General features: G+C 57.1%; 7 protein-coding genes and 1 non-coding gene across 8 annotated transcripts; 3 read left to right on the forward strand and 5 right to left on the reverse strand.

Moving 5' to 3' along the window:
* Positions 1-2,173: 2,173 nt before the first annotated feature.
* Positions 2,174-4,120, reverse strand: PHSY_006600 (glycoside hydrolase; the record flags this gene model as incomplete). The annotated part of the gene is made up of 1 exon (XM_012337200.1): positions 2,174-4,120. One exon carries the CDS (start codon positions 4,118-4,120, stop codon positions 2,174-2,176), a length of 1,947 nt encoding a protein of 648 aa, XP_012192590.1.
* A 1,017-nt stretch (positions 4,121-5,137) lies between these two features.
* PHSY_007662 lies at positions 5,138-5,242 on the reverse strand. Its single transcript has one exon. It is a non-coding gene; the product is annotated as a tRNA-Pro (tRNA).
* Positions 5,243-5,568: 326 nt separating this feature from the next.
* PHSY_006601 (proline-rich protein) lies at positions 5,569-6,147 on the forward strand (the record flags this gene model as incomplete). The annotated part of the gene is made up of 1 exon (XM_012337201.1): positions 5,569-6,147. One exon carries the CDS (start codon positions 5,569-5,571, stop codon positions 6,145-6,147), a length of 579 nt encoding a protein of 192 aa, XP_012192591.1.
* A 296-nt stretch (positions 6,148-6,443) lies between these two features.
* On the reverse strand, positions 6,444-8,330 carry PHSY_006602 (hypothetical protein; the record flags this gene model as incomplete). Its single annotated transcript, XM_012337202.1, has 1 exon — positions 6,444-8,330. The coding sequence occupies one exon, from the start codon at positions 8,328-8,330 to the stop codon at positions 6,444-6,446; it is 1,887 nt and encodes a 628-aa protein (XP_012192592.1).
* A 1,370-nt stretch (positions 8,331-9,700) lies between these two features.
* Positions 9,701-12,067, reverse strand: PHSY_006603 (hypothetical protein; the record flags this gene model as incomplete). Its single annotated transcript, XM_012337203.1, has 1 exon — positions 9,701-12,067. The coding sequence occupies one exon, from the start codon at positions 12,065-12,067 to the stop codon at positions 9,701-9,703; it is 2,367 nt and encodes a 788-aa protein (XP_012192593.1).
* A 308-nt stretch (positions 12,068-12,375) lies between these two features.
* PHSY_006604 (hypothetical protein) lies at positions 12,376-15,685 on the forward strand (the record flags this gene model as incomplete). Its single annotated transcript, XM_012337204.1, has 2 exons — positions 12,376-12,638; positions 13,387-15,685. 2 exons carry the CDS (start codon positions 12,376-12,378, stop codon positions 15,683-15,685), a joined length of 2,562 nt encoding a protein of 853 aa, XP_012192594.1.
* A 662-nt stretch (positions 15,686-16,347) lies between these two features.
* Positions 16,348-20,112, forward strand: PHSY_006605 (hypothetical protein; the record flags this gene model as incomplete). The annotated part of the gene is made up of 1 exon (XM_012337205.1): positions 16,348-20,112. The coding sequence occupies one exon, from the start codon at positions 16,348-16,350 to the stop codon at positions 20,110-20,112; it is 3,765 nt and encodes a 1,254-aa protein (XP_012192595.1).
* Positions 20,113-20,160: 48 nt separating this feature from the next.
* Positions 20,161-21,648, reverse strand: PHSY_006606 (hypothetical protein; the record flags this gene model as incomplete). The annotated part of the gene is made up of 1 exon (XM_012337206.1): positions 20,161-21,648. The coding sequence occupies one exon, from the start codon at positions 21,646-21,648 to the stop codon at positions 20,161-20,163; it is 1,488 nt and encodes a 495-aa protein (XP_012192596.1).
* Between the last annotated feature and the right edge of the window lie 171 nt (positions 21,649-21,819).

A 21,819-nucleotide genomic window follows, 5' to 3' on the forward strand; every position in this document is an offset into this window, starting at 1 on the left:
GGTTCTTCGACTTTGCGAACAGATGCAAGCTTTCGTTGAGGCCGAGGCAGAGTATGGCGTGCGGATACGCGAGGCAGATGTGAGTGTGAAGGAGAAGCTTGAGCGAGATAGGGTTGTAGAATCGATGTTGGAGGAGAAAACGGGGCGAAAGGCTGGTTCGATGTATTGCCAAAGATGATGGATGACACGAAAGTAGTGGAGCGGTCAGCGCTGAAGGTGTAGAGAAAAGCTTCCGGCGGCGTGGAGCGTTTAGGACGGGTAAAGAGATGGCTAGCGTATGGCTCTACAGGTCGAGGCGGTGTAAGCGAAGGAAGCAAGAGAAAGGATCGGCACAGATCTCTCGGTGAAGATGGTGTACCAGGAGAGAAAGTGGCACGGATCTAAAAAAGGGTGGCTTAGAGCCTTGCAGCCGATGCAGATAGCCACGGACGGGCTGGTGCAAACACAAGGCAGACTGCTACGTTAGACGACGACGGTGGGCAAGCAAGGATGAAATGATATGGGAGGAAGCTCAATCCACTGTAACTGGCGAAGCAGCCTTGCTATGCAGACGTGCACCGAGCGCGTGCAGCAGCAACAAGCAGCAACGGCACCAAAGCTGTGGGCGTGTTACCCACGGGCACACCGAGACGACGCTGTTCCGGAGATGCTTGCAGTACCCTGCACCGCTGCACCGCTGCACCACTGCACCACTTCAGTCGCACTCGAACCGCGAGGCACACACGCGTGTTTCATTAGCCCGCCACCAGCGAAATAAGAAATTCTGATAAAAACTATTAAAAAGCGTACCAAACCTCGTCCATCGCCAATATTCTCGACGGCCACTTGGATGCATCGAGGACGTCCACCTTCGATTCTCCAGCCAGCGTTCACAAGCACTCGCGCTGATAGAGAGTGAGATAGACTGAGCATGGGCTGTTGTTTCTCGGCCCGACGAACCGCGATATCTTTTTGCGAAATGAGCCCCGAACAACCCTTTTCGCCCTTGACTGTTTTGGGTTGGCGCTCTCCGAAAGAGGAACGAGAAGCAACAAATAAAAGAGTTGCTTTGCAACCCCTGTCTTTCTCAGCCTGTATAATCCCACGCCCATTCTCGTCGGAGCTCGAATGCAGGTAGCATGAATACGAACGCGAGCGAGCAAACACACACGCACACTCCTCTCTCGTGTCGTTGTCGAGCCCTCCTCCCTCCAATTTGGTTGCTTTTCTCATTTCTACCCGACCCTCGGGGAAGCTGCGCCCAATCTTTCGCTGATTCGCAAGCGCCGTCTCGATACTTTTTTTTTTGGTGAGACAGCTGTGTCTATGCGTGCCGTGTTGCTACAATGCGGCGTGCTCAAGCCGATCCACGGGAAGCCTGTTCGCTGTTCGCATCCGTGGCATGGATGCGGTGCCAAAGACATACGTCCAAGGCGATCGTTACCGGCATGAGCCGCATATGTTGTAGAGACGACAAGGTAAGACCGTGTCTGGGCACCCATGCCTGTCAAGCGATCCATCCAAAGGGGAAACGCTCTGCATCGAATCTAAGCTTTCCCTTTCTCTAGCCGAGCCAACAACGACGCCTCGTTCCATCCCGCTTACCGCCTTTTTTTCGAACGTCTCGCACGTCTCAAGCCACATGTTGGTCGGCGCTTCGTGTTGGATGCTAGATCGCTTTTGCATTCCTCAATCTATGCTGTCTGGTGTCACTTTCAGTGTCTTTCGCATCCTTGCCTTTCTGTCTCGCTTGCGCTTAGCGCTTCTTTGTCCCGAGCCAGCGGTTCCCCGCTGTGGTGCGCTTCGACCCGCGTTTGACGCAAGCGATCGTACTACTCCTCTCTATCCCACTCGTCAAAACCAGACGGTCCCGTCTGCGCAGCTGAGACCAGATAGCGGATGTGGCTCTTCTGGTGTGGGCGTTGCATTCGGATAAGACCCACCCTGCTGCTGCGTCTTTGCTTTCAAGCTCCGAATTGGTCTCGAGACACGCTACCCGCCCCATGTACTCATCCGCGTTTGGAAGATCCGACTCTGCAAAGCTGGAATTGGCACACTTTCTTGACTGCTCACACGAGCACACGCAACATACTCGCAATGGCCAAATACTGTCCATATTGCTAACATACTCATACAATTGTACAAAGCTCTGTCCGCCAATGAGGTCGGCCTCGAGCGCGCTCAGAGCCGGTGCTCACTGGCGTCTCGGCGGTGGTGTGGGAACGTATCCACCATAGTAATACCCGTCCGCCGGCGGAGGTGCATAGTTGTGGGGAGCGGCACCGTAAGCCAGCGGAGCAGCGGGTGTGTACGCCTCGCTTTGCATCATCATCGGTGTCGGATAGTAGTTGACGTTGGGCGTGTCGTACATTCTTCCCGACGGTCGTGGCGGCGCTGTCGGCGAAAAGGCGTAGTTGGGTGTGTACGGCGTGACCGGCAGAGTGCGTCGTTGTGGCGACTGCAATTGACATGCTTCGAAGGATGTCTCTGCTGCTCCTGATGCTGGCTCGTAGTAGCCTCTTGCTGTATAGGCGTTGCTCTTGACAGGGCTGGTCGTGGGGGTGTGGTAGTAGCTGTTCGCATCGGCATACGTGCGAGGGCTTTCTTCGTAGGCTGCTTCCTGCGCTGCTTGCTCGTACGCGTGGCCTCGATATGCGCTCGCACCCCGAGGATGGATGATCGGAGCGTCATATGCTTCCTCCTCCAGCGTCGCATCCAGCTGCTGGTATCTCTGTCCCTTACCCTGAGTTCCTAGCAATCGATCCGCTACGCTTCGGCTCGAGTTCCGCGACACCCTCGAACCACCCGTCGTCTGTCGCTGCAAATGGGTCAACCCAGCATCCGACATGATGCCTCCTCCCATCATCAGGTTCATGTTCGGCTCATTCCGATACACGCTAGCAGGCTCGTGCTCGCCATCCTGATACGCCGAAGCTGCCACGTTGTTGGTGGTCGATCTGGCAAACCCTGCTCCGTAGGAGGGCCCGGTAAATCGAGGATCGTTGACGCCCGTCACGCCGATCGCGTTGATGACCGGTGCTTTGAGGTGTCGACTTCGAACAAAGGCGATGATCGCCCATAGCGCTGCTATACCCACGATCGCGCCAGAGATCGGCAAGGCATATTTGAGAGCGTCCGAAGTGGAGACTGATGAGCTGTTTGCAGCGTCGTTGTTATTGTCCTTCTTGTCACCGTCTTTGCTGCTGTTCGAATCCTTGCCATCTTTGCTATTTTTACCTGCTTTGTCGTCGGACTGACCATAACCGGGGTAGCCAGGAATCCCATCCGCACCTGGATCCGAAAGAATTCTTAATGGGTCGGTGCTCGTTCCAAATGCTGGTCCCGTGGATGATACTGGTCCCATAGATGATGCTGGTCCCGTAGATGATGAGAAGTTGCCACCCGTGTAGCCAAACGAAGTCACGTCACCACTGCTGTTGCTGGATCCCGAAATACTCGTGACGTTCAAGCTGCCGAGACTGGCGCATTGTACATTGAACTGTTTGATCTCCTGCGAGTAGAATCCTTTCGCTTTGTACTCTGGCGAATCCCAGTCGATCAATCCGCCGGCCCAGTCGATCGTTCCCTGTGGGTTCGTCTCGTTTCCACCTGCCCAGGTGCTGAGCTGAATCCTCGATGGCGTCTGCGGATAATCCCTCCCCGCTTGCGCTCGAGTCAATGTCCTGACCACTTTACTGTCGATGCTCCACTGAAGCTGCGTGCTAGTCCAATTGAGGCCGTATGTGTGCCAGTCGCTGACATTGAAATTGCTTGCGCTGACGTTGGCAGCGTGGTTGAGAACAGGTACTCCAAGGCTGAAGTAATTCGTCAGGCCTTGCGACGAGTTGGATCCGACCAGCTCCCAATCAACTTCATCTTTCACGTCTGACATGAGAATAAAAGCTGCGACGAGACCTTGACGAGCATCGTGTCGAAGTGTCGCCTCGACGTAGCCGTACATGAAGTAGTCTGTCGTCGAGATCTTGGCCTGTTGCGCTGCTTTGAGTTGCAGCAGAACACCCTCGGGACCAGGTCCGAGGGAGCCAGAGTCGAGCGTGAAAGGTGACGATGCATTACCATTGTATTCGAGAATGGGCATGAAAATATCGTTGTTGTTGTAGTCGTTGGGCTTGATGCTCATCTGACGGGTTCGACAGACTGGGTTGGGGAGACAGGACGAGGGCTTGAAGCTCGCCAATGGGTTGCAGCCTCCAGCACACTGCATCGCGCCTGATCCGCATACGCCTTCGGCAGAACAGCAGGGACTCGATTGGGGACATTGGGAGGAGCTGCTACATGTGATCGCCGAAGTCTGTGCAGAGACGGACGGGGAAAAGGTCGAGAGAGCCACTGTTCCGAGAAGAGACATGATCAGCCTCGAGGCTGTTTTTCGTTTGTGTTTCGCCATGATCGGCGATCGTCGTCGGTGTTGTATATAAGAGTTGCTTATTCTGTTGGTGCTCAGCGCTCTTCCTCGAGCGAATATGGGTGATGGAAGTACAGAAGGTGATGGTAGATGGTCGATCGAGGATCTGCGTAGGTATGGTGGTGTGATGAAACCAAGGCTCCCCTACGAACCAACTCCAAACCAGCGCCCAAAAATTGCCTTAGAGCCAAGAGAACTGCTGAACGACGGCAACCCCGCATTGTCAGCTTCTCTGCATACGTAACGGCACATCGCATGAAGCGCACACCCTGCTGCCTGTCGAACAGTGTGAGCTAAAGAGGTGTCAAGCATCAAACTCTACATTTCAGAATCAGGGGTCCAAAAACCGACGTCTCTGCGCTTCCGCCTCCTGTGTTTCCGAGCCTGTCAAAGTCCGCCAAATCTCAAGACCCCTTTTTTCTCAGTTCATTTTGAAGCCTGCTACTCTTGTGGCTTTCCTGTTCTGCAACGTCGGCCGATGCTGTCCATCACCGTCAACATCGTTCCTTCGCCACTAGCCAGAGCTCACAACATCGAGAGGTCCTGTGAGCTTTCTCTTTGAAGCAGTGTCGTCGCCAGTACAGTCGACCCGATACTCTGGACCGTTTATTCACTGACTTTCTACGGTGTTTCGCGTGGGCAAGATAAAAAAGAGAAGGCTTACCGATGTGACATTTCAAGCAGCGAAAAATGTTTCCAGAAATAGACGTCACAATCGTGAAAAAAAGGGTGGGGGCCAACCCGGAATCGAACCGGGGACCTCTGTCAACTTAGTGCAACCTCTGGATGGAGGGGAAAGCCCTAAGACAGCATAATAAGCCACTATACGATTGGCCCGCAATGGATGCAGATCTGGCACATTTATTGTGTACATATACATACCAAGTGCTATGACTGTGGGACCGCTCGCACGGAGCACACAGCCTCAGTTTCAGGGTCTTGGCGTGTCCTGGCTCTCATCAGCGCCCCGAGGTGTCTTCAATGCGGGTTTCGTCGACCGTGCTTCCTCTTCGTCCTCAACGGAAGATCAAGACCAGGATACGAGCAACGAGCTACTCACAGGCTAGCGGCGCCCCTCAGCCTCCTCTGTCAAATTGAGCCTGCCCCAAACATACCAAGCACGACCTTCACCCTCTCACGCCCGAAAGGACAACACGACCATTATGCCTTGGGACGATTGGCGCAAAGACTTCAACAAGAAGCTCGATGACTTTGGAGAAGATGCAAAGCAAAAGTATCGCCAGCAGCGCGAAGCCAACGCCGGCGGTGGTTCCAGCGGCAGCAAGATCGGACTGCAGGATCGGATGAACATGTTGAAGGGAGAAAACCCACGATGGAATCGGGATGTCGAGTCTCGAACGTCAGCGACCGCAGGACCGGGAACGGAGCACGCCTCAACCGTGGTTCCGGAGAGAAGCAGAGTACCTCCTGCGCCGCCTTCCGCGCTGAACAAAGGTCGACCACCACCTCCTCCCTCTCGTCACTCTGCATCAAACACATCAGCTGCTGCTGCTGCTGCTGCTGCTGCTCCTCCAGCTTTGCCAGCCAGAATGCAGAACGAAGACGGCACAAACAATCCACCTCCACCCTACCCTCCAGCAACGCAAACACAGCACGCTTATCCAACAAGTCAAGGCTCATCGTCCCACATCGAATTTTCCCGCTTCACACACCAAGACAAGCAAGCCTTCTTCAGCCTTCTCGACGAATACTTTGACCAACGAGAGCGTGGTCTGCGCTAAGATCGCAGTCGTCTCGCCAAGCCAAGCTGTGCTCTTTCATCAGCCCGAATGTCTCTTCCGTGTTTTCCCTTGCTCCACTCATCCGCAGGATTCGGATTTCTCCTCAGAACTAGACCATGACGACACACTCTCTCACTACACTCCAGTCACGATCACATCAAAGCTGATGAAATTTGCAAAAGCGCTTTTCAGATACGATGCGACTGAATCTGAAAACAAAGGATCGAGCTCTAGGAGGCTCAAGTGAGACGGAAAGAGATGCCTGGGTGTGTGATTGCTTTGAAGTCGGCTGCTGTTCACTTGTTTGCGAAGCGCGACTGTGCTGGAGAGTCGGTTGCCTTTGGTGAATCGGGCGAGGTGATGTCGTTTGCAAGCTTTTCGAGGTGCTTGTCGTCTGCTGCATCCGTACCTTCGAGGGCTTCGCGGATCATGCTGACGGTCGACTCTAGTGAGCGGCGACGGTTCGAAGGACTCGACATGGTCGTACCAAGACTGCTCGTCCTCGAGTGTCCGCGGCGGTGACCACCTGCGATGGGCGAACTTGGCGTCGCGGGCGACGCCGGGCTGCCTGGCGACGTCATCTCCTCGAATGCAGGCGACGAAACACGCGCACCATCGGCAGGAGAGGCAGGTCCCGCCTCGTCGGCATCGATCAGGTCGGGTGGCAGACGCTCGTTCTCGATATCTACCTTTCGCGCATCGTCAAAGTTGGCGATCGAATCTTTGGCAGCCTCGGAGCTGAGTACCAACGAGCCGTACGGCAACTTGGCGGTTTGCGACGACTTGAGCTCTGAAACGCGCTCGGCCTCCTCTCGCAAGAGGGCAAAGACACGAGACATGCGTCCGACGGCGAGGATCTTATTCTTGATGAGTGTTCTGCGCTCGGCCGTCTCTTCCTCGGCTCCAGGCGAGGTTGGTGTTGTGGGGATCTCGTCTTCCTCCTCCTCCTCTTCAAGCTCCTCTTTGCTGCAGACGTTGAGGATGGCGATGAGCATGTCGGTGATCTTCTCGCCGACGAAGGGCAGACTCCAGGTGAAGACGTCCATGAAGTTGGGTAGCCAGTAGGGATGAGGCGTGCAGTTGAACTGTCGGATGTTCATGACATTGTTCTCGTACTTAAGAACGGCTGCCTTGTTGTTGTAGACGTCGAGGTAGTTGGGCGCCGAGAAGATGGTCATGACGGAGGGGAAGCCGGTGGTCTTTGTCTTGCGGTACATGCGATATCCTGCATCTTGCGCTTCATGCGCTCGAATGATGGACAGAAGTTGATTACGCTCGAGGAATTGGCAGGCTGCGTTGTAGGTGAAAAAGTAGGAGCAGCCTCGTACGTGGTTGTGGATAAAGCTCTCGTTGGTCTTTTCGGATCCGAAATCTTCGAGCGGGTCGGCCCAGAGAACGTCGCACATGAGGCCGTGGGTGGGTGGCTCGCGGAAGCGGTCGATGCTGCGAAGGTCGTCGAGAGTCTGAAGCTCGGGTGAAAGGCCACCGTGAATGCAGAGGAACTGCTTGTTCATGACGGCGGCAAGAGGCAGTGTGCAGAAGGATTCCATGCAGAGGTCGTAGATCTCTTCAGAGTATTTGTGTTTGCACTCGAGTTTGAAGGTGAAGTAGTCGGTCAAGTGGCGACACTCGTGATTGCCACGGAGGAGGAAGAGCGTGTCTGGGTACCAGATTTTCAAAGCCCACAGGTAAAGAACGCACTCGATCGAAAAGTAGCCGCGGTCGACATAGTCGCCCAAGAAGAGGTACCGGGTATCGGCGGGATTGCCACCCACTTCAAAGAGCTTCATGAGATCGTAATATTGGCCGTGGATGTCGCCGCAGACGGTGATGGGCGCGTCAACCTCGAGCAAATTGGGTTCCTGACGCAGAATTTCGGTGGCCCTTGTCAGGATAAAGCGGGCCTGGTCGTCGGTGAGACGACCTTCGCGGTAGAAGTGATTCTTCAGGAAAGCAATGTCGGGCTTGGAAGGGTCTTTGGCGCTGAAGAACTGTTCATCGGTAGGTTTCTGGAATGCTGGTGCCTGCACGTCTTTGATGACACGTTCTTGCGTGCTGACCTGGGTTCCGTCATCAGTGGTGTGCACGGTGAAGTCGATCTCGGGAGGTGCCTGCTTGTTGGTGATTTGGCCGATGGCCTTGACGAGCCTCTGCTGCCGTTCAACCTGGGCGGGAGTAGTCATGGCGTGACGGCGACAGTCCAGGCGCGTGGCTAGCGCTCAGGAGATGGGTGGAAGGGTGGGATCGAAGGCTGCAATAGGCACAGCAGTTGAGGTAGACCTGTCGTGCACGGTTCTTGGGCTTGGGCGGGGGTCACTGTGGGTAAGGGCAATTTGGACAAGTGGCGAGGATGGAACACCAATGTCGTCGAGGCGGTCGGATGCGATGCTGAGAGGAGGCAAATCCACAGAGGTGGTCAGTCTACAATCTGAGATGATGCTTTGCGACCGAGTCGAGCATACAGTGGCAGTTCCGGGGAAGAGGGTGATTGCCGGCGAGACCTACCTGTTGTACGACTGAGGCGATTGAACGCACGGTGGTCGTGTGAACACAAAAGTCGCGTCGGACCAGATTTGCTGTATTGAGACCGCTGATTGAGAGTATCAAGAGCAAAGCGTGCCAGAAAAAGCGACGGGGAGACGGGAGAAGCGCTCGATGCGTCCGTCACAAGTACACGAAGCTGTCGTTTGAGAGGCAAGGCTGGGATGATACCGAGCAAGCCTTGATGTCTCCTAGGTAAGACAGTCGGAACCGTGTTGTGGTGAAGCGTGAGGCTCTTGCTAGCGGTGAGGCGTCGATGGAAACGGTGGCAAGTCCAAGTACGATCTGGAAGATGACGCTTTGGAAGGAGCAGAAGCCAGCGAGCGGTCAATCGAGCGATCAATCAATTTGCGCTTGCACAGGGCGGCAGACTCAGCGAAAGTGTCGTCCCGGTGAGACCGCCCACTGACTGCGATTCGCGGATCTGGCTGAATCGAATCGAAAGCACTCTTGCGACAAAGAAGCCGGCAGCGTGTGGCTTTCCTTGGTCCAGACCCGTCCAACTGGGCTTGGTTGAATTTGGCGCGCCCACAAATGCACGGCCTCGTGTGGCCACGGCTGGCAAGAAGGTTGGTTTCACCAGAGCGTGCGAGAGGCGCGTGCGCTGTCAAATAAAAATAAATTTGTAACACTCGCACACAATTGACACAACCGACACGCACACACGCACCGCGTCGAACCAGCACAAAGCTCCTCTGCTGCTGCTCGCCTGTCCTGCAGCAGAGCTCCAGCCAGATTTCCTAATTTTGGCGAAGTTGGTCAACGCACTCTGTCTGCCGAGCGCGCTGGCTCGACAGCCGGCTGACTAGACCCGCTGAGCGACTTCAGCTTCTTCTCGACAAGACGATTGACCTCGTTTGGGAGGCTGCCTGTGCGATCGCGACCATCAACGCGTCCTATCATGATCGAGTCAATGCGATGAGGACAATGTACGAATGAATATGCAGGCTCAGATGCGATGCAAAGTGCGAAAATGCGAAATACAGATCAAGTGCAATCAGAGACCAGCTCTTCAGCCGCTAGCTTCCAAAGCCGCCGTGGCCTCGGACGCCGACGACGCTTTCTTCTCATAGCTCCCTTCTCCGCCGTGCTCGAACGCCTGCGCGATCAGCTGCGAGACGGCACCCAAGTAGCCGTCGTTAGGCTCGTTGCGGAAGAAGAACAGCAGCGACTCGCTCAGACGCAGCACTTCGTCCTTGGTCAACGACGGTCGCCCGTCCGAGTGAAGCTCGAAGAACCACTGGATGTTGGCCATGACGTCTTCCTGGTTGAACATGATGGCGTCCAATCCGCTCACGATGTCCTGCAAAGAGAGCGTACCGCGCTTGTCCTTGTCCCAGAATCGGAACAGCCGCGCCACCGTTTCGTGCTCCGGCACACGCCTCTCCACGCGCTCCTGGAAGCCGTTCGAGACTACGTACTCGTCTCGCGCCCACGTCGCCACTTCTCCGAGGAAGAGTCGGAACGTCTTGAGGTCGATGCGCATCTCTTTGTAGTCGTTGAGCGCCTCTTCGCCGCTCTCCTTGTTCATCTCTCGCGCAAGCGCTTTCTCCATCACCTCCTTGGGATCGTTGGCCACGATGCCGGCGTTGGGATTCGCTTTGGCGTCGGCGACCGCACCAGGCGCATGTCTTGCGCGGTAGATGGACTCAACCACCTGATCATAGATCAATCCGATCTGCTCCTTGGAAAAGTGACCGTGGTTCTTGAGATTGCGGATCGCGCTGCGCTTGGCGAACAGCTCGATCTCCTGCACGATCTCCTGTCGGAAGCGCCGACGTTCGCTTGCAATCGTCTCGTCCGTGATGATGCCAAACTCTCGGAACGCCACCACCAGCAGCTCCTGAAAGTTGGTGATCTGTCGGTGCCGTGGATTGGTGCTGTTCGGATGCGCGCTGTCGCCCAACGATCGGAAGTAGCCTTTGATGAGGTTGATAAAGGCGCCGTCGTCCGTCACCTCCAGCAGCTCTTCGCCGTTGATCTTTAGGATTGCGAGCCCCACCTGGAAGAGCACTTTGGGCCCCATAGCCATGAAGCAATCCACGATGCGGAATGCAAAGATCATGGGCATCGAGTTGATATAGAGCGACAGGAACCACGGCAGCGAGGCTACACTCAGCTGGATGTCGGTCTTGACAAAGTGCTCGTGGATCATAGGCAGTGTACGCTGCACCAGATTCTCAAACACCTTTTGGTCGAGCAGCGTGCCGGACATGGACTGCGTGTAGTAGCCGGGCAGCAGCCTCTCGCAGAGAGTGTCGAGCAGCCAGAAGCACTGCTCCTCGCTCATGTAGATCAGAATGGCGGCGACCACGATGTTCATAGCCTGGCAGTAGCCCAATTCGGGATTCTTCCAGCTGTACGCCACCAGTACTCGTCGCAGCGTTTCGATGCCTTCGGGCGTCTGGTAGGCTGGATATTCGGGCAGACTGCGGTTGAGATCCTTTTCGATCTCTTCGGTGCTGGTGCTGGTAACACCCTCGTATCGTTTGAGGATCGCCTGATACTCGCCGGCGTGAGCGAATCGATTGTAGATCGATCCGCAGGTGAGCTCCCAGATCTCTCCACGCAGACGATTGGGCAGGCCAACTTGCACGAGCCGCAGGAATTGCGGGTATCGTAACAGTGTGAGATTGCGACCGTGAGCCAGCATGTAGTCTCGCCAAAGTTTGAGCTTGCTCTTCTCGCGAAGTTTTCGTGCATCGCCTGGAAAGCCAAAGGTTGCTCCCAGCCCAGCTTGGTACTTGGGGGGCTCCTTGTCTGCAGACGCGTCGGCTGTTGGCTTGGTCGCTGCATCTGCGGGAGCGGCGGTGGCGGGATCCTCTTTCTCAGATGATGGCGTGAGGGATGCATCTGTGACGGCGCGCTTGCCCTTGGGATCTGAAAGGTCGTCCGAGATGAGGAATTCGCTGTAGCAACCCGAAAGGAAAGGCTTGAGGAGCTTCATGTTGCCGAGCTGTGCGCGGAGTTGATCGCGCAATACTGCGCAAAAGTGTTCGCAGGTGGGACGTAGCGCATTGAGCTGCAGAATGATCTTCATGCCATGCCAGACGACGATGCTGAGCGCAAACACGGTGCCCTTTGTGTTGAGACGTTCGACACGACGGACGCACCAGAGCGGTAGGTTCATGCGACAACTGCGGCCGCGGTCGCCTTGGCTTGCAAAGCACAGGAAGGACTGCGTCAGAGTCAAGCGGCCAGCATAGACTTGATCTTCCTGCAGTCCGTCCTTGGTGGCCGCTGAGAGCGACAGAATGGCCGAGGTAATCTCTGCATCTGCGATGGGTGACTCGCCGGTGGGAAGAGAGAATGCTTGCGCGAAAAGCTGCGACCGAGTCGGCGAGCGATAGTCGCGCAGCGAGTGTGCGATCGTCGACATTGTGCCACGCCACGTTCGAATGTTTGGCCCGAGTCCGGTCTGAAAAGGCAGGGATGGTGTGGTGGAGCGATAGAGGTGAAGCAAATGTCAAGTGTCACGTCAGCACAGCCGAACGTCGGAAGCAGGGTCAAAGCTCGGCATGCACGGACGTCGGCAGGCGCTTGCAATCGTCATGGCACCTGAGCACGACTTAACACGTGTTCTCTTCGCAATGTTAGACTCTCGCCCACTTGGTCGACTGGAATTTCAGCGGGAAGGCCGCTCACTACCTTTCCCTGTATACCTGCTTCACGCTAGATGTCCCTCGCATGGTCGACTTGCTGCTCAACAGTGGTTCGCTGGGAACTAGAGACCCCTGGTGGGAGCGCTCCTGCTCTTTGACTGCGTTCAGGCCTGGCGTCCACAGTCGACGATTACGGGGGAAAGAGGAACTCGATGGGTGGGGCGCTCGTTTGTCGTACGTGATTTCATCTCCCCGCACCGAGACACTGACCGAGCACAATCTGAACGACGGCTCAGGGTTACCGACATGCGTCGACCAACCAGAGTGCCTGAAAGCATCAAATGAGAAGTGGGTCGATCTGGAGCCTTGACCTAGTTGCTGATCTTCCCTGATCTGATCTGGCCTCCTTGGCAGACGACACCCCAACCCTCGGAAATGTACACCTGTGTTCGCGGACAAGAATGGACAAGAAGAAAATTGAAAAGGGCACATGAGCAGAGGCAAAGAGCGAGAAGAAAGGAAGAAGAAAATTCCTGCTTTCTCATTCGATTGGGTGAAAACGTGCTGTGTGCTGTTCGCACGCACGCTGGACCGCGACACTCTCTCACGCACTGCCGGAGCGCACGACAGCCCACTTTTGACTTCGCTTGGGCCAGGTGCAAAGTGGCGACTGTGCATCTGCGCTTTGCAACTCTACAACTTGTGGGATTCCCTTCTTGCGCTGGCGCGACACCGGGTGCGACCGTGGATCTTCCAATTCCTATTTCTTCTCGTTTTGACGAACGTGACTCCTTCCTTCCTCTTCTCTTCCTACACCACCCGTCCATCCCTCCCTCTCTCCGCTTTTTCTACCACAACTACCACTCTTCTTGCTCGTGGACACGTTCAAAGAAGCTCGTCCCTGTCGTCTCGATCCTTTGGTTTAGACGCCTACCACACCTCCTACCATTCCTGTTCCCCGTCTCGTCCGTCCTTTCCACAAATCCAAAATGGCGTAAGTACTAGCTTCAGTCCGCTCTTCGGGACCACATTGGCACAGTGCAGATCATTGTCTAACCTCATCCTCCCGTTCTTTTATCGACTCTGGCCTTTGCAGTACCTCCGCCGTTCTCGGTTACCCCCGCATTGGTCCTCAGCGTGAGGTCAAGAAGGCCCTCGAGGCTTACTGGGGCGGCAAGTCGTCCCAGGAGGAGCTCCTCAAGGTCGCCAAGGAGCAGCGTCTCCAGACCTACAAGTTCATCAAGGACGCTGGCGTTGATGTTGTGCCCACCGGAACCTTCTCGCTCTACGACCACGTCCTCGATGCCTCCAACACCTTCAACCTCATCCCCGAGAACTACGCCAAGTCTGGTCTCGATGCGCTCGACACGTACTTTGCTATGGCCCGTGGCCACCAGAAGAACGGCGTCGATCTCCCTGCCACCGAGATGCAGAAGTGGTTCGACTCCAACTACCACTACCTCGTCCCCGAGCTGAGCGAGTCCACCGAGTTCAAGATCAACAACACCAAGCCCATCGACGACTTCCTCGAGGCCAAGGAGGCCGGCTACAACGCCCGCCCCGTCCTCGTCGGTCCCGTCACCCTCCTTGCCCTCGGTAAGCCCGGTAAGGACGCCAAGGACGCCGAGCTCGACCCCGTCTCGCTCCTCGAGAAGCTCGCCCCGGTCTACGGTGAGATGCTCGCCAAGCTCGGCGAGGCCGGCGCCGAGTGGGTCCAGATCGACGAGCCCGTCCTCGTCCTCGACCGTGCTCAGCAGTACGCTGCCGAATTCAAGGCTGCCTACGAGACCATCGCCAAGGCTGCCCCCTCGGTCAAGATTCTGATCGCCACCTACTTCAACAAGCTCGAGTCCAACCTCGAGATCGTCAAGACCCTCCCCGTCGCCGGTCTCCACATCGACCTCGACCGTGCCCCCGAGCAGCTCGACGAGGTGCTCGCCGCCTTCGCCAACACCAAGCACGTTGTCTCGCTCGGTCTCGTCTCTGGCCGTAACATCTGGAAGACCGACCTCAGCGCTGCTCTCAAGACCGCCCAGAAGGCCGTCGAGAAGCTCGGCGACGCTTCGCGTGTCCAGATCGCCTCGTCGTCTTCGCTCCTCCACACCCCCATCACCATCGCCAACGAGAAGAAGCTCAGCGCCGAGGTGCTCGACTGGTTCTCGTTCGCCAACGAAAAGTGCGCCGAAATCGCCACGCTCGCTGCCGCCCTCCGTGACTCGAGCTCGGCCGCCGACGCTCTTGCCGCCAACGAGAAGAGCATCAAGGCTCGTCGCGACTTTGAGAAGAACTCGGACTCGGCCGTCCGTGACCGTGTTGCCAACATCAAGGATGAGGACCTTGCCCGCAAGTCGCCCTTCAGCGTCCGAAAGGAGGTTCAGAAGGAGCACCTCGCCCTTCCCCTCTTCCCCACCACCACCATCGGCTCGTTCCCCCAGACCAAGGAGATCCGCCAGTACCGTGCGCGCTTCAACAAGAACGACATCTCCAAGGAGGAGTACGAGAAGTTCCTCGAGGACGAGATCAAGATGGTCGTCGAGAAGCAGGAGGCCCTCAACCTCGACGTGCTCGTCCACGGTGAGCCCGAGCGTAACGACATGGTGCAGTACTTCGGTGAGCTCCTCGACGGCTTCGTCTTCACCCAGAACGCCTGGGTTCAGTCATTCGGTTCGCGATACGTTCGTCCCCCCGTCGTCGTCTCGGACGTTAGCCGACCTGCTCCCATGACTGTGCGATGGTCGTCGTACGCCCAGAGCCTCACCAAGAAGCCCATGAAGGGTATGCTCACTGGTCCCGTCACCATCCTCAACTGGTCCTTCCCCCGTGCCGACATCAGCAAGGAGGTGCAGTCCAAGCAGATCGCCCTCGCCCTCCGCGACGAGGTTATCGACCTTGAGAAGGCCGGTGTCCGCGCCGTCCAGGTCGACGAGCCTGCCATTCGTGAGGGTCTGCCCCTCCGCCAGAAGGACTGGGCCGGCTACCTCCGATGGGCTGTCGACTCGTTCCGTCTCTCGACCTCGGGCTGCTCGGATGCCATGAACATCGCCTCGCACTTCTGCTACTCTGACTTCTCGCTCATCATGAAGTCGATCATCGAGCTCGACGCCGATATGATCTCGATCGAGCACTCCAAGTCGGGTGAGCACCTGCTCGGCGCCTTCAAGAAGGTCGGCTACCCTTCGCACATCGGCCCCGGTGTGTTTGACATCCACTCTCCTCGTGTCCCCAGCAAGGAGGAGATGATTGGCCGCATCCAGGCCATGGCCGAGGTGCTTCCTAAGGACTCGATCTGGGTCAACCCCGACTGTGGTCTCAAGACCCGAACTTGGGAGGAGTGCACTGCCCAGCTCACCAACATGGTCGCCGCCGCCGAGGAGTGCCGCAAGACCCTTGCTTAAACCTTCTTTTCCCCTCAATCTCTCCATCTCCCGCTCTTCTCGCCTTATGGGTCCGGCATCAACTGCTATGGTCCCGGTCGAGCACAGCTGTATTCCCCCTCATTTTGTCCTATTCCCTCTAGTCTGAACCTTGGTTTCCCTCTACTGTCGTCATCGTCTTTCTATCTTTCTCGCATCTGTCTCTCGTATTCCACCTCTGTATTCTGTACGCATTCAACATGATATCCCGCCTCAAAAGCATTCAACATGATCCTAGCAATTCCAGCCTTTCAACATGGACATCGATCCGTTTGTGAGCCCGTGCCTGCCGGCGTAGAAGGACGAGGACGACATCTGAGGTTTCGACAGGCTTCTGCGACAGAAGCGAAGCGAAGCGAGACGCGTCGATGTGTGACTTTATTCGAAAGTGACACTAAGTTACTTGCGTTTTTCCAGAAATCACATGCATGTCCATCGGAAGAGGCACACACGCACGCACGCACACGCATGCACCACACTGGCCAGCATTCACTTCACACGCATGCGACAAGTCTACTGCAGCGAGCTTGAGCTTTTGGCAGTGTTGAACAAACACTTGGCTGCGGGTCCTTGTCTCTATTCTACCATCAACCACATCCAACGTGTAGGCTTCAGCTTACAAGGCCTTTACGCATTTAGCAGAAATGTCGGACGTCGAAGATCCCAACGAATCGATTCACGCTGACCAACCTTCGCTCGACGAGCTAGACGGTCAAGACCAGCAACGGACAAGCGAGGCTTCCGTCGCGGACGACGGATCTGTGGACGAAGGCGCGCTTCATAGCGATCGGACTTCCTCTGAGAAGGAAGGCGGGGAGCTTGTCGCAGAGGACGTGGTCGGTGACGAGCAGGACGACGATCAGCATGACATCAAACAGAGCGATCAGATCAAGTCCGATCCTGCCTCTAGCCCTACATCCCCCAAACCTTCGGTTCCTCTGACACCTTCATCTACTGCTGCTCGTGCTGCAGGCACCCCCAAGACGAGCACGGCTGCCTCTGCTACGGCTCGCAGGGTCGTCGCCGGAGCTCGACCCTCTGTAGCTGGTATTGCAGCCTCTAGACCCGCTGCCTCGGCGACTGCAGCCGCTGCGGCACGAACGGGCGCGGCAGGACGCCCCAGCGTCACTGCTGCTCGAGGAGCTTCGTCTACGACAGCCTCGAGAGCTACCGCCAAGACCACTCGTCCAGCCGTCACCGGACGACCTAGTCTAGCTCCGGGACCTACCACCGCCGCCGCACGCCCATCCGCCGCCGCCGCCCGGCCATCAGTAACAGGCGCGGCAAGCACTGCAGCACGACCTCCAACCTCCACAGCAGGTGCAACACGTCGTGTGTCTACCGCGCCTTCATCGCCGGCCGCGAGCACAACCGGCGCAGCGCCGGTACGAAGACCTGTCGGTGCGGGCTCTGCGGCTGCACCAGGCTCCAGCACAGCGGCTGTGCGCAAACCCGCTGGCACCACTTCGGTTGCTGGATCCACCACCGCGGCTGCTCGTAGGCCTCCTGTCTCTTCAACTGCGGCAACCACCTCGTCGTCCCTTGCGGCAAAGAGGGCGTCGGTAGCCGGTTCGACTGCGTCTTCAGGTGGCGCGCCTGCTGCAGCCACGACTGCAGCCCGGCGCGCGTCGATCACGAGCAACGGTGCCGGTGCTCCTGGCGCAGCCGCGCGTCCTGCGTCCGCAGCACGTTCCAGCTTGGCTCCAGCGACGCGATCAGCCGCTGCCGCTGCCACCCCGGCCGCGACCGCTGCTGCTAGAAAGAGCCTCGCTCCGGCTGGATCTACAGCCGCCGCCGCTGTGAAAGATCTGCAGGACAAGGTGTCGAAACTGGAAGCAGAGCTAGCCGAGCAGAGCGAGCAATTGAACCTGCTCAAGTCCGACCTCGAGTCGAAGGACGAAGAGCTGCAAGCCAAAACGGTCAGCCTCTCGGCAGTCGAAGCTAAACTCGCCGAAGGAAAGGAGGAAGAAGCGAAGCTGGACGAAGGTTCTACTGCAGCCTCTTCCAATCGAGTCAAAGAGCTGGAAGCGGAGGTGGACCGTCTTCAAGCTCAACTTGGCTCGTCCGAAAAAGAAGGCGCAGATCAAGCTTCTCAACACAATGTCGTCCTTGCTCAAAAAGAGGTCGCCATTGCAGAGGCTCAGACCAAAATCATTGATCTCGAGACGGAACTGACCCAGGCGCGTTCCGCTCTCGAAGCTGCAACTGGCCAGCTCGAAGGAATGGCAGCGATCCAGGACAAACTCAGCGCGAGCTTGAAAAAGATCGAAGAGCAACAGGCCAGCGCGAAGCAAGCCCGAGACGAAGCTCAGTCCGCCAACAAGCTTGTTGCCGAGCTTGAGCAACGCATTCAACAGCTGACTCTGGACCACGAGCAGAAGACGAGTGCAGGCGACGCTCAGCTCGCGGAACAGCGTCAGGCTCACGAGTCTGCTGTGGGCCAGGCCAACGACAAGGCTACCGCTCTGGAATCGCAGAAAGAGAAGCTCGAAAACGAGATCGTCGAGCTCAAGGCTCGGCTTCGAGAAGCTCAGAACAAAGCAACCGAGGCCAGCGAGGCTGGCGAAAAGGGCGCATTCACCTTGGCAGATAAGGAAACCGAGCTCACCGCTCTCAGACAGAGCCACCAAGACCTGCAAGACAAGGTGGTCGAGCTCGCTGACGTCCAACAGCGGAATGCGGAGCTGGAAGAGCGAGTTGCGAAGCTTGCTGAAGTGGAGCAGCGCAACGTTGACCTCAAGACCCAGTCAGAGACTGATTTCTCCGCCTTCGAGAGCAAGCTGGCTGAAGCTGTCGCTGCTGCCGAAGCTGCTGCCCTCGCAAAGGCACACCAGTCGCATCAGCAAGAGTCAGCCTCAGTTGAGTCACGGCATGGCGTAGCAGTCGCTCAGGCGGTCGAGCAGGCGCGCACGGAAGCGGAGCAGAAGCACGCAGCTGTCCTTGAAGACGCTATTAGCAGCGCTCGTCGTGAATTGTCTGCCGAACACGCCCAGCAGCTCGAACATAGGCTAGAGCAAGCGACTGCCAAGCACGACGAAGAGAAGGCGAGAGAGGTTGACGCTGCTCGTCGTGATGCCGAAGAGCAGCTCCGCGGGGCGCTGCAGAAGGAACACAAAGCAGCTTTGGAGGCGGCGCGAGCTTCGGATGCTAAGCGACACGCCGAAGAGCTTTCCGCTTTGGCTGCCGCTCACGAGACAACGCTTTCGCAGACTCGTGATGGCCATGCATCGGAGCTTTCGTCTCGGAACGATGCCGCCGAAGGGCGCTTGAAGGAAGTGCAGCAGACATTGGAGCAGGTCAGAGCTGAGCTCGCAGCTCAGGAGACCAAGTACGCTGCGCAGGTCGCCGAAGTCAAGGCCGAGCATGATCAGAAGGTCATGGACGCCTATGAGAAAGCCCGTGCCGAGGCAGGCGATGGCCACTCGACCGATCTCCAAAGTCTCAAGGAGCAATCCGCCAAAACGATCGAGCAGATGCGCAAGTCGCACGCCGACGAGCTCGAAGCCGCGCAGGCCGCACACGCCACCGCGCTCGCTGAAGCGGACGAGCGACACACGACCGAGCTGAAACGTGTCCAGATGGAGCTCGGTGCTGCGCAGAGCGATCTGAAGAAGATCAAGGATGCATTGGCCAAGCTTCAAACCGAAAAGGAAGCCGCTGATGCCCGCGTCCAGTCCCTCCAGGCCGAGCTGTCTTCCGCGTCCGACAAGGCCAAGCAGGCTGCCAAGGATTCCGCATCGGCCAGCTCGTCCGAGACGTCGGCGCTTCGAACGGAGATCGAACAGCTTCAGCAGGAGCTTGCCGACGTACGCAGCGCCCACGACCAGTCGCAAAACGCCTTTGTCGAGCAGTTTGAAGCCATCTCAAACCAGCACGAGACCGACAAGAAACACTTGGTCCAGAAACACGTCGATGAACTCGATCAGCTCACAAAGAGACACGAAGCTGCCTTTGTGCCGGTGCGCGAGAAAGAGTTGGAGGACATGGGCAAACTCATGGATCTCCAAGACAAGCTCGACGAGGCAATTCGTGCTCGCGATGCTGCCACCGAAGAGCTGGCCCTGATAAGGTCCAAGGTTGCCTCTACTACGTCCACCACGGCCGCGAGCTTGCTTGACGGACAGGGCAAGGAGAATCAGGAGATGAGCGATCTCGAGCGACTCCACGCCGCGCACACCGAGAAGGTAGCCACACTCTTGAATCAGCACCACGAACAGCTCGAGCAGTTGTTGAGCGAACGCCGAGCCGAACGCAAAGAGCTCGAAAACGTCACCCGTGACCTGCAGAATGCCAAGAGAGAAGTCGAGTTCCTCACGCGAGAACATGAGGACGCCGACAAGCTCAAGCAAGAGGTGGTGGATCTGGAAGAGCGACTCAAGCAGACTCTCACCAGAGCCACTGCAGCTTGACCTCGTTGCTGCTGACCTGGAGGGTTTGTAGATCTCGAATGCTGTTGATTAGGAATGACTGGAGTACAAATACAAAGATAGATGAATGCGAACAACGGTTTCGACTGCGTCTTTTGCGAGCGGTTGGATGGAGGCGAGGTTGCGGAATGTGCACCAGGTGCCTGAGCATGTCTGATTGTAGGATGCGATGTAATCTGGATGCGATTTGGAGAGGTTGTGTTCGCGAACGAGGAGGGTATGGACGAGTTTCTTGATCGTATTGCGGTTGAGCTTCTCGATGGATGCGGTGTCGTCGGCGGCGCTAGTCGGTGAATTGGATGCCGGCTTTGTATCGGTGAGAAAAGGCTCTGGCGAGACGGACTCCACTTTGACGGGTTTCACATCGAGCAGATCATTACCGGTGTCGTGCGGTGGCCGGAGCAGGGCTCGTGTTGGCTGCTTGCCCAGATTGAGACGGGGCAGGTCGGACAGGATGCGGTCTGAACGGTGCTTGATCGCTCTTGTCGGCGCGAACGCGCTGCTGTCCAGGGATTCGCTCTTGAGGTGGTTGTCGAGGCGTGGACTGCCAGCGACTTTACGGTCGGAGCTGCTGCCGTGTCGCTTCTCGCCGCGTCGACCTGGTGTGTGTGCGTTGACAGCCGGGAGCGCTGCTGCGCTCGAGTCTCTGATAGGGGTTGCTGCCGTGTGACGTTGGGTATGACTCGGTTTGCGTTTCGACCTTGCCTGGAGCAGTGCCGAGATAGACCCGCGGGGAAGCGGGTCATCTGGACGCGGGACGGTGCTCGTCGATCTCGCTGCGACACCACCAAAATGCGGAAGAGATAGCCCCGCCTGGCTGAACACATCGTGCAGCGTCTGCGATCCGACGCTTGGCTGTCGATGAAAGCTGCGCGATCTGCTGAGCTCCTTTGCTGCGATGCCTGCATCGGCTCTCCGCGCCTGAACCGTCACTCTTCGGCCCAACACCAGTCGCACTGGTGTGGAACCGGAAGACAGCTCCGCATCAGATGCTGGCTGAGCAAAGATAGCATACTCCGTGTGACCAGCGGCGGAAAAAGTGAATGGATCCGAAGCGGCAGCATTGTCCCCTTCTGCCAGTAGCGAGGGCTGAAGCGAGACGGTGACCATGTGTGCGGACCGTCGTTGACCCGCATCCTGCACAAAGTCGGCGTCGAAACAGAAGATACGCTGAAAGAAGCTCCATGTCGCCGATTCACGAGGATCGATGTACACCCGAACCTCTCCACTAGCCACCCAATGTGTCTGCTTGTGATTTGTCGTGCCGACTATTGGCGAGGACCCTCGATCGGTTGATACGGCGGAAATGCGCAGTGGTTGGTTTCGCAGCATCTCGAGCGCCAAGCACAGATCGGCTTCCGCCTCGTGAATGTTGCTCTGAGCATCGTTATTTGTGCTGCCTGCGACGAACGGGTTGGCGTAAGAGACGATGGCGATCCCAGGCAAGCGCGTGCCGTCGATGAGGACCAAGTCGCTGCGCCATAGAAGCCGCGCTTTCGCATCAAGTCGCTTCGCCATAACAGCCTGGCTCTGGCTTCGGCTCGAGTCTTGGCCGCCGCTTTACCAGTAGCATCTCCCTTCTGCCGCCAGACGAGTAAACGAGGTGGAGATGCTGTTCGTGTCGAGAGCAGATTCGGATGAGAGGTGGAGTGAGAAGAGTAGTGAATGGACGCGCTCGACACGGTCAAA

The sequence above is a fragment of the Pseudozyma hubeiensis genome (assembly GCF_000403515.1).
Source record: "Pseudozyma hubeiensis SY62 DNA, scaffold: PHS59, whole genome shotgun sequence".
Classification (NCBI taxonomy): domain Eukaryota; kingdom Fungi; phylum Basidiomycota; class Ustilaginomycetes; order Ustilaginales; family Ustilaginaceae; genus Pseudozyma; species Pseudozyma hubeiensis.